Here is a 12,032-nt window from a genome sequence, read left to right on the forward strand (position 1 = left end):
GATTTGGTTATCACTTTTTTTTTTTTGCGGTACGCGGGCCTCTCACTGTTGTGGCCTCTCCCGTTGCGGAGCACAGGCTCCGGACGCGCAGGCTCAGTGCCCATGGCTCACGGGCCCAGCCGCTCCGCGGCATGTGGGATCTCCCCGGACTGGGGCACAAACCCGGGTCCCCTGCATCGGCAGGCGGACTCTCAACCACTGCGCCACCAGGGAAGCCCTCACCTGTCATTTTAATAGTATTTCCCATCTGAGTAGGACTTGAAAAGACCAGAGTGCACACGCACAAAACACAGAATAATAGGAGACTAACCCAGGTAACTATTGGCAAAGTTGTAGCATTAAAGACAGAACACACTTTAACAGAAAATGTTTAGAAGAGTCACATCCTACAGGACGTCAACCAAAATTTCTGAACCAAAGCCTTGTTGTAAATTCTAAGGCAACACAGGACAAAATCAAATGACTGATTTTGGCTACTGGGTTATAATGGCAGTTCTGAGTGTGCTCAGAGGACCCCTAGAGGTCTTGAGAACTTTTCTAGGATTCCATAAAGTCAAAACTATTCTCATACAACTACTAAGAGGTCATCTGCCTTTTTCACTGTGTGAACATTTGTTTGCACCGCAGGTGGAGTAAAACTGCTAGCACTCTAGCACAAGGCAAGGCAGTGGCACCAAACTGAACTTGTAGTCAGCGTATTCTTCACCACTCTACCACTCTGTGGGAAAATATAAAGCCAAGTTCACTTAAGAATTCCCTTGATGAAGTAAAAATTAATTTCACTAAGTTGCAACCATTTAGTACCAGTTCTTCTAAAATTCTGTGTGAGGAAATGGAAGGACACGTGTACCACTTCTGCTGCTTACAGAAGTGTTTTTGTGCTATTGAGTGGTAAGCTGAACTGGCCACTTCTTCCACCAGGCTTACTTGAAAGAACTACTTGCAGCCAACTGGTTTTTCAGATGTATTTGGCAGACATTTTCTCAGAAATGAGCGAAGTGAGCCTGTCAGTACAAGGAATAAAACTGACAGTATCTGTTATACTGATAAAAGTTGAACTTTCAAAAAATCAGAATCTTGGAAAATTTGTATCCATCATTCAGCCTGACAGTTTCCCACCACTTAATCTTTTCTAATGAGATCTGATAATAACTAAAAATATGTGATTTGGGGAGACATTTTATAATGGGACATGTCAATATTTGGAAGAACTCTGTAGTTCAGTGAACTGATATTTTCTAAATCCAGTGAATAATGTTACAAAATCACATAAAGGTAAAAATCCACTCAAAGGGCAAGAAAGACCAATGGATTCCACACTGCAATTAACCTTTAAAAAACTAACACTTGTCAAGCTTTAGTATCAGAAAAGGAAATTCACAATTATCTGGAAAAGCTATTAAAATACTCCTACTTTTTCCACCTATGTATTTGTGAGGCTGGATTTTCTTCCTGGAATTCAAATAGCACATCAGATCAGATGGAATACAGCAGATGAGAGAACCCAGTTGTCTTCCATTAAGCCAGGCATCAGAGCTTGTAAAAATGTAAAACAACAGTACCCTTCTACATACTTTTAGTTTTGTAAAGTTGTTTCCTATAAAAAGTTACTTTAACATGTAATGGAATTACTATTGTTATTTATAAATGAATATTTTAAATTTTTCAGCTTTTATTTATTATATGGCAAATACAGATAAGTGACCACATTAACAATAATTCTTTGGGGTTCTTAATAAGTACAAATATAAAGGAGTCTTGGGAATTCCCTGGTGGTCCAGTGGTTAGGACTCAGCACTTCCACTGCCGAGGTCCCAGGTTCAATCCCTGGTTGGGGAACTAAGACCCCCCCAAGCCTCGCGCAGGGGGTGGGGGAGGGAGTCTTGTGACCAAAAGTTTTAAGAATCACCCATATTTGAATTTTAGAAAAAAATCTTAACCCAACATAAGACAGAAAAGAATTGTGACCAACTAATTCTAAACAGATTTTGGTGATACAATGAGATCAAGGTACTACTCTGCCCCAAACGTGTGTGTCTGTATATATTACTCTCCCTCCCTCTCTCTATATATATATAGTCACATTTTGAGAAATTGGAAGCATCATTATTTTATGATTATTTCTCAAAGTATAACTCTATCCATATATTCTCTAATTATCTGATTGAGAAATACCTTTTAAAAATCCTTGAATTGGGGCTTCCCTGGTGGCGCAGTGGTTGGGAGTCTGCCTGCCGATGCAGGGGACACGGGTTCGTGCCCCGGTCCGGGAGGATCCCACGTGCCACGGAGCGGCTGGGCCCGTGAGCCAGGGCCGCTGAGCCTGCGCGCCCGGAGCCTGTGCTCCGCAACAGGAGAGGCCACAGCAGTGAGAGGCCCGCGTAGCACTAAAATAAATAAATAAATCCTTGAATTTCATATACCTCTTCACATTAATTACTTCATGTATTTTTTATTGTATGTATGGACTACAATTTTTCCTATAAGTCTCTGAAGTGATCATGATCACAGGATAACTCTTACACATATAGTGAGAATTCCATGATATCATTGTCTACAATCCTATTTCAGCATGGGGAACCACTATTTGATAAAGACATTAATAAGGTGCTACATGAAAGAGGAATTCCCGTATTCTGGCATTTTACCAGTTTAAAAAGCAAGTACTTTCTCTAAAACGAAAGCCCACATGCGAAAACTGTAACAGATATTACCATTTGGGCTACTGTTAAGTTCCACAACAGGCCTTATAAATTGATATCTGATAGTTTTAAAGAAGCAAAACTAACAAGTATTACACCAATCTTACACAAACTGTTTGTTTTAATATTTATTTATTTATTTGGCTGAGCCGGGTGTTAGCTGTGGCATGTGGGATCTAGTTCCGTGACCAGGGATCGAACCAGTGCATTAGGAGAGCAGAGTCTTCCCCACTGGACCACCAGGGAAGTCCCACAAACTCTTTACAAAGAAGGAATACTTTCCAACTTGATTTATGATTTCAACATAATCCTGATATCAAACACTGACAAAACCATGAAAATTACAGGACAATTTTTCTCAGGAGCATGATGTAAAATCCTAATAAAATATTAGCAAACCAAATCCAGCAATATAATAAAATACATCAAGATCAAGTTAATTTCAGGGATACAAAGTTGGCTTAATATTTCTAAAAGGTAATGTAACTGATACCACGAACAGAAAAATTATCTAATAAAAAAACATTTTATAAAATTCAACACCCATTCATAAAACTTATGATATAAAGTAACTAGGAAAGAAGAGAACTTTCTTTCTGATAGAGTATCTACAAAAAGCACGCAGCAAATACACTCAATAGTGAAATTTAAAGCTTTCATTCTGAGATGGGCAACGAGATAAAGATGCTTCCTCTCTTCGGTTCTATAGAATCCTATACTGGAGCATAGGCGTCACAAAGCAAGATAACACTAGAAAAGACTAAAACTCGTTATTTGCAGATGACATAATTATATGTAGAAAAATATAAAATAAATTACAGGTGGTGCACCTTTCAATAGCTCAGCTGGGAGAGCAGAGGACTGTAGACAGGACACATGTAAAATAAACTACGGATGAACATTAACAAATGAATCTGAGTAAGGTTGCTGGATAAGATCAATATGAAAAAAGTGTATTTCTACATACCAGCAACAAAGAAAATAACATTTTAAAAGGATGCCATTTAAAACAGCATCAAAAAGGGAGTTCCCTGGTGGTCCAGTGGTTAGAACCCTGAGCTTTCACTGCTGAGAGCCCGGGTTTAATCCCCGGTCAGGGAACCAAGATCCCGAAAGCTGCACAGCGTGGCCAAAAAAATAAATAAAAAATAAAATAGCCTAAAAAAATTAGCTAGAAAAAAAATCTACCAAAAGAAGGTGCAAGATGATACACTGAAAAATACAAACACTGCGAGGAGAGACTGAAGGCCTATCTAAATGGAAGGATATTCCTGTGCATAGCTTGGAAGATACTGTAAATATGATAATTATCCCCAAATTGATCCATAAATTCAATCTCAATCAAAAGGCCACTTCTGGGCTTTCCTGGTGGCACAGTGGTTGAGAATCCGCCTGCCAATGCAGGGGACATGGGTTCATGCCCCGCTCCGGGAAGATCCCATATGCCGTGGATCAGCTGGGGCCCGTGAGCCATGGCCGCTGAGCCTGCACGTCCGGAGCCTGTGCTCCGCAACGGGAGAGGCCACAACAGGGAGAGGCCCGCAAACCGCAAAAAAAAAAAAAAGGCCACTTCTTTGGTGTGGCAACTGACCACTTGATTCTAAAGTTTATATGGAAATGCAAAGGGTCAAGAATAGCAAAAACCATCTTAAGGAAAAACAATAAGGGAGGGCTTAGGCTGCCAGATAAAGGCTTTTTTTTTTTTTTTTAACTACAGAAATTGAGACTGTAGTACTGGTACAGGGTAGAGAAACTGGCAAATGGAAAAGAACAAAAAGTCCAGAAACAGATGCATGCATAAATGGACAAATTATGACCCAGGTGACACTGCAGTTCAGAAGGATGATACCCCCCCCACCAGAGTGGTAATGAATTAATTGAATACCACACTAAAAAAAATAACAAAAACCTTTATCCCCTATTTCGTACCATGCACAGAAATCAATCCCAGATGAATTGATGAATTGTAGAAAAGTAAAACAATAAAGCTTCTAGAAAAAAAAAACTTAAACTATCTTCATGACCTTGAGGGCAAGCAAAGACTTCTTCAAAACAGGTAAAAAAAAAAAAAAATCAATAACCATAAAGAAAAGCTAGTAAATGGAACATTGAAATCAATTTCTATTCATCAAAAGATAGCAATGAGAGTGAAAAGGCCAAACCACAGAATGAGAGAAGATATTTGCAATACGTATCTGACAAGGACTAGTATTCTGAATACGTAAAGAACGAGATAGTAAGAAAAAGTCAAATATCTCCCTATTTTTCTGAGGGGGATAAAAAAAAGAAGACTCTTAAGATTCTTAAACAGGTACTTTATAAAAGAGGATATCCAAATGGCCAATAAACATGAAACATGCTTAATTGCATTAGTTATTAAGGAAATACGATTAAAACCACAATGAGATCCTGTTGTATAAATAAAAAACCTGCCAGAATGATAGACAATAGCAAGTGTATGCAAAGATGTAGAGCAACTGGAACACATATACTGCTGGTAGCAATGCGAATTCCTTTAAAAAAATTGATATGTAACTCACCCTTCTGAAGCGACATCAAGTTTTTAGTATATTCACAAGACTGGGCACTGTATAATTCCAGAACATTTTCATCACCCTCAAAAGAAACCCTATACCTATTAGCAGTCACTCCTCATTGCCCTCTCCTCTTGCAACCACTAATTTACTTTATGTCTCAAAGCATTTGTCTATTCTGGACATTCCATATAAATGGAATCATACATTCTGACTTTTTGACTGGCTTCTTTCACTTAACATGCTTTCAAAGTACATCCATGTTGTAGCATGTATCAATACTCCACTCCTTTTTCTTTTTTGGCCATGCTGTGTGGCTTGCAGGATCCTAGTTCCCTCGGCAGTGAAGCACAGAGTCCTAAGCACTAGACCACCAGGGAACTCCCATTCCTTTTTATAGCTGAAAAATACTCCATTGTATGGATATGTCACATTCTGTTTACCCATTTGTCTGCTGATGGATGTTTTGTTTGCTTCCACCTTTTAGCTATTATACATAATGCTGCTATAAACATTTGTATACAAGTTTCTGTGAGGACATACGTTCTCATTTCTGTTGGGTATATATCCAGGAGTGGAAATGCTAGGTCATGTGGTAACTATATGTTTAACCATACTGTTTTCCAAAGTGGTTGTACCATTTTACATTCCCACCAGCAATGTACAGGAGTTGTAATTTCTTCACATCTTCACCAACACTTATTTTTTATTTCATCTGTGAAGTGGTAACTCATTGTGGCTTTGACTTGCATTTCACCAATTACTAATGATATCAAGCAACTTTTCATGTGCTTGTCATTCATATATCTCCTCTGAATTAATATCTATTCAAATACTTTGTCCATTTCAACATTGGGCTGTCTTCCTATTGTTTTAAGAGTTTTTATATATTCTGAATACTATACTCTTATCAGATATATAATTTGCAAATATTTTCTCCCAGGAATGGGACCTCTTATAACTTTGGAAAAACTTTTGCTAAACATTTAACACCTGCTAATGCTGAATATACACATAGCCTTTGAATCCAGCAACCCATGTCTACATATACACCCAACAGGGAGGAGAACATGTTTTCCACAAGACACATTCAAGACTGTTCATAACAACACAATTAGTAACAGCAACTGGAAAACTGAAACCACCCAAACATCTTGTGGTAGGTTGACTATTGGCCCCCCAAGGATGTCCACATCCTAATCCCTGGAACCTGTGAATGCTACCTTATTTGGCAAAGGGACTCTGCAGGTGTGATTAGGATTTTGAGAGAGGGAAATTAGACTTTAGGATTCTGGTCCACCAAGTAAGGTGTTTGGAAGTCATCTCTCCATCCTAACAAGTAAAAAGCTGAACTGAAAAATCAACAATTCTTCTTAGATCTGTCAGAGGAGTGAGGTCACAGGGCCAACTGCAGTCCTTCATATTGGAGAGGCAGGCAGGTGAAGCAGAAACTTCCAAGCAGAAACCTCTAAGGGAGACAGTGCTGGGGTAAGAAAGCTGGAACTGTAACTGACAAATTGCTAGAGGCTCAGAGTAGACAAGTCTGAGTTTAAAACCTCCAGTTAGAAGGGGATCCCCACTGCTTTGTGAGTTTTACCTCCTGGAGCCCTACCAGGGTCTCAAAGGGAAAATCAGAGAAAAATCCCCTGGTGCTTCCAGTAGGGGAAGGAAGAAAGTAACCGTTTTGAAATAAGTCAGAGTATTCTGTTCTTAACAAGGCCTGTCCTCAAGAGAAGCCATTTTATCAGAGCCTCCTTAATTGGGGCTTATCAGAGCCTAAACAGCCTGGTAGAAGGGAAATACCCAGCTCCAGCTCCCTCTAGCCATCCTGTCTCACCTATGGTGTGTAAGGGGGCAGGGGGGATGGAGAAGCACTTATGAAGTTCACAGCCCAGGGACACAGGTTCACTGAGACCTCATCATAGGACTACAGAATGCCTCCCCTCCCCAACACCTCACCACCACAGTGCTAAAAGTTCTATTCACTGGAGTTCCTTTTACCTAGTACATCATGTCCAGCTATCAACAGAAAGTTACAAGGCATAAGTAAAAGGCAAAAAAACACAGTTTGAAGAGACAGAGCAAGCATCAGATTCAGACACGGCAGAGATGTTGGAATTATCAGACCATGAATTTAAAACAACTCTGATTAATATGTTAAGGGCTTTAACAGAAAAAGTAGACACACCAAAACAGATGGCTAATGTAAGCAGAGAGATGGAAATTCTAAGAAATAATTCTTTTTTAAAGGTAGAGATCAAAAAAAAAACTAACAAATGATGAATGCTTTCCATGGGCTCATTAGTTGATTAGACATGGCTAAGGAAAGCATCTCTGAGCTGGAGGACCTGTCAACAGAAACTTCCAAAACTAAGAAGCAAAGAGAAAAAAGACTGGGGAAGAAAAAGAGGGAACAGAATACCCAACAACTGTGAGACAACTACAAAAGTTGTAACATATACATGAAAATGCCTGAGAGAAGACAGAAAATGACAGAAAAAGTATGTGAAGCAATAATGACTGAGAATTTCCCCCAAGTTAATGTCAGATACTAAACTACAGATCCAGGAAGTTCAGAGAACACTAAGGATAACCACCTCCCCAAAAGAACTACACCTAGGCATATCATATTCAAACTGCATAAAATCAAAGACTTAAAAAATCTTAAAAGAAGCCAAAGGGAAAAAACACCTATGGAGGAGCAAAGGTTAAGAATAACATCCAATTTCTTTACAGAAACCATGCAAGCAAGACGAGTGACGTGCTGAGGGAGCTTATACTGGATTACTTACGTGGGCCAAAGTGTTTAATCCCATGGATCCTGATACGCGGGAAGCAGCAGGGTCAGAGTGAGAAGCAATGTGATGGAAGCAGAGAGTAGAAGACGCTATGCTGTTGGCTTTGAAGATGGAGAGGAGGCCAGGAACCAAGGAATTCAGGCAGCCTCCAGAAGCTGGAAAGGAAGGAAACAGATGCTCCCTGGAGCCTCCAAAAGAAACCAGCCCTGCTGACAGTTTAATTTAACCTAGTACAGCTGATTTTGGATTTCTGACCTCGAGAATGGTATGATAATAAAACTGAATTAAGCCACTAAAATTTGGTAAATTGTTACAGCAGCAATAGGAAACTAATATACACCCATCAATAGCATACTGCAAAAATTACAGTGTACTTGCACAATGAAATACTATGGTGCAATGAGAATGGATAACTACCGCTATAGGCAACAAAATGGAGGAACCACAGAATACTAAGAAGCCTGACACAAAAGAATATAAATGTTAAGATTCCATTTATATAAAGCTTAAAAATAAGTAAAACTTATCTACAGCTTTGGAAGAAAGGGCAGTAGTTATTTGGTGGGTGGGAGGACTGACAAGGGGCACAAGGGAAGCGCCTGGGGTGCAAATAACGCCGTCTTTCTTGATCCTGATGCTGGTTACATGTGGTCACTTTGTGGTATTTCAAACCATACACCTGTAACTTGTACACTTTTCTGTACTGTATACTTCAATAAAAAGTGCTAAAAAAACAAACAAAAAAGATTAAGTAGTTTAAAAACAAATTTCCTTGCAAAAATAGGGACAGGGCTTCCCTGGTGGCACAGTGGTTGAGAGTCCGCCTGCTGATGCAGGGGACACGGGTTCGTGCCCCGGTCCAGGAAGATCCCACATGCCGCGGAGCACCGAGGCCCGTGAGCCATGGCCGCTCAGCCTGTGCGTCCAGAGCCTGTGCTCTGCAATGCGAGAGGCCACAACAGTGAGAGGCCCTCGTACCGCAAAAAAAAAAAAAAATTGGGACAAAAATAGGTTTAAACACAGTAAACACAAGATTTTTGATTAGTTAAAACTGAATCCCATATTAAGTGAACAATTACAATTACTTTAGGTAACAATGTAATTCTGAGGATTTTCTAGTACATCTCCAATGTCACACAGAAAAAAAACATGAGTTGGTCTAGACATGCAAACACAGGAGACATACCAAAGTATACCATAATGCACAGTCTGCAATTCTCTTCGTTAGCTTCACTTACTTCATCAAGTACTACTAGTTTAGAAAAACCAGTCTTTACAACACCAGGACTGCAGAACCCCTACCGGACTGAAGATTTTATCAATGGCATTTTTCATCTCATATTTTATTAAACAAAATGTTTTTGAAAATTAATTTTTCCATGCCCACAAACATCCTAAGTTTTTCCCACACTGAAACAAATTATAACCCTCTCATATATTTTTAGTATTTACATTCAACAATTAGGAGCCAAATACAATTATAAAACCAAACAGATTTTAAAGTTCTAATGAAAGAATTATGTTTGATAGTAGAGGTACTGTCCTCAAATATTTTGTTGAAAAAAAAACATCTTTGGAATATGTATTTTAAAGTTATAACAAAGACCAATGTAAAGGGTAGTAACCATTGTCCCCCAATTATCTGAAATTACACAATAGGTCAAATGTACATGTGTTCTTTAGTTGAACTTCAGTAGGAAAATCAAACTGTTCTCATGAAGGTTCCAAAACAAGGACTGAAATCTGAGTGTTGAAAAGGTGGAACTATTACCAGGTGATCTCACCTGTAAGGGAGTAGCTATGTTTCAGTGCACTTGCCAAACTTTTAAAACAGCTTGTGTCCATTAAATAACGATAAAAGGCTCTATTGTAAAAAAAAAAAAAGGCTCTATTGTTACTACTAGGAATGCTGATGTAAGATTCTGTAGTTCAAGACATGTTTATGGGGAAGATGTACTGATCAAGGTAAATTCCTTTGACAAGGCAGTGAATCTCATGTACTCGTCTCTTAGAAAGAAGATCAGAAAGCTTAATAATCCTATTAAGTCAAACACTTTAAAATACTAACAAATCTTATTCATTATATGATAAATACAAATTTAAATATAAGAGAATGCAACAAGTTATTTGAACCTGAATGCAGAGAATAAATACTTTATTAACTGATTATAGTTGAAAGTCACAAACAAAAAAGGGGTATATTAAGGCAGAGCCATATATATATATATCTATATATATAGATATATATATATATATGTAGATATATATATATAGACAAATCCAAAGACTGTTACCTCTTTACATTTTAACAACCTCTGCATTTTTCTTTTACACATTTAGGCAGTGTGCTTTCTTTTCTTCTCAGTTAAAGAAACAAATCTTGACCAATATTTCTAAATCATATTTTGATGACAACTTACAGGATCATGAATTGAGACAATGGCTAGTGTATGAAATGCTATCTGATCATTTTCTCAGCATATTCCATGTGTGGTGGTATATTTACGTTGGTGTGGAAAATCTGACAACTGATCTTCTTTTCCAGCAAAACTGACACATAATTTTTTTTAATGATTTTTTAATAGTCTTAACTAAAATAAGCTTGGACTTCCTTCCAAATAAGTCGAATGCCCAAAACATATTATTTTCTGCCCTTCTCAAACCCTCCTATATGTTTTAAGTAGCCTTTAGAATATGATCACATGGCTGTATTTCAGATCTATAAATTTGAGTTTTTCAAAATCCAAAATTACTTCCTTACGCAAAGTGGCAATGCAAATAGCAATCCTACATAGTGTAGGATAATTTTTCTTCTGTATACTTCCCTTTTATAAAATGGGCAACCACATACACAAAAAAGACATGAATTTATTAGTCCATCTGAAAAAGCACTCCAGCTCCCTAATTCCACTTTTGAAGGAGAAGGCAGAGGCAAGTTTACATTATCCCAGAAAACTGAATAAATGGCTTTATTTGGTATCTTCAAGAAGCTTCTCCTTCCGTAGGAGATGTGGGTGTTGCAGGAGAAGCTGTAACTGGTTTTCGTGCAATCCTGTCTAGTTCCGCGTGAACATCTGATAGGACAGGTTTCTGGCCTATTTAAAGAAAAAGAAACCAAGATTTAGACATAAGTCAAAATATCCTTAACACCAATGTGTCTTCATTTAACAATTGCCAACAGTTTCATTAACTTTATCTAAAACACAGTTATATAAACATCCTTAATTTAAAAATAAATTCTCTTTTTCTTTTTTTCTTTTTTGGCCTCACCACGCAACATGCAGGATCTTAGTTCTCTGACTAGGGAGCGAACCTGCACCCCCTGCAGTGGAAGCACAGTCTTAACCACTGGACCGCCAGGGAAGCCCCTAAATTCCCTCATTTTAAATTGTGGGGTCTGTTATCAAATAGAAGTAAAACTAGCACCTACCATTTAATCTCATAAAGGTATACTTTTTTAAAGGCATAGAATAAGAACAGTAAAAGAGAAAAATAGCAACAAAATTTCGGAATTTGGAAAGATGAGTGAGTGGTAATTAAATCAGCAGTACTGAGAAAGGTAATCTTCAACACTGAGAAGCCAGAAAATAATTCAATTTATACCCAGAAACCTGTAAAATGTTCAAAAATGGTAGCTGCAGGTACTTGTGAAAAAGGTGGCAAGAAGGTGTGATTAAAAAAGGAGAATGGGTTAAAAAGTCTGCTTGAAGAGCAATTATAAAAACAACAAAAGGGGGGCTTCCTTGGTGGCGCAGGGGTTGAGAGTCCGCCTGCCGATGCAGGGGACACGGGTTCGTGCCCCGGTCCGGGAGGATCCCACATGCCGCGGAGCGGCTGGGCCCGTGAGCCATGGCCGCTGCGCCTGCGCGTCCGGAGCGTGTCCTCTGCAATGGGAGAGGACACAGCAGTGAGAGGCCCGCGAACCATTAAAAAAAAAAAAAAAAAAAAAAAAAAAAAAAAAAAAGGAAAAAAAATAAACAAAATTAAAAAATTTTTGG

General features: G+C 38.5%; 1 protein-coding gene and 1 non-coding gene across 2 annotated transcripts in view; one reads left to right on the forward strand and one right to left on the reverse strand.

The window, feature by feature from the left end:
• The first annotated feature begins 1,766 nt into the window (after positions 1-1,766).
• Positions 1,767-1,839, forward strand: TRNAG-UCC (transfer RNA glycine (anticodon UCC)). The gene has a single exon. It is a non-coding gene; the product is annotated as a tRNA-Gly (tRNA).
• Positions 1,840-9,104: 7,265 nt separating this feature from the next.
• The window catches only part of DYNC1LI1 (dynein cytoplasmic 1 light intermediate chain 1), a 42,523-nt gene continuing 39,595 nt past the window's right edge, over positions 9,105-12,032 (reverse strand). The window contains exon 13 of the mRNA XM_024743474.1: positions 9,105-11,129. Coding sequence (XP_024599242.1) covers positions 11,017-11,129 — 113 coding nt within the window. The 3' untranslated portion in view covers positions 9,105-11,016. The remainder of the gene's footprint in view (positions 11,130-12,032) is intronic.

This window comes from Neophocaena asiaeorientalis, unplaced genomic scaffold (assembly GCF_003031525.2).
Source record: "Neophocaena asiaeorientalis asiaeorientalis breed wild unplaced genomic scaffold, Neophocaena_asiaeorientalis_V1.1 scaffold332, whole genome shotgun sequence".
Lineage (NCBI taxonomy): Eukaryota > Metazoa > Chordata > Mammalia > Artiodactyla > Phocoenidae > Neophocaena > Neophocaena asiaeorientalis.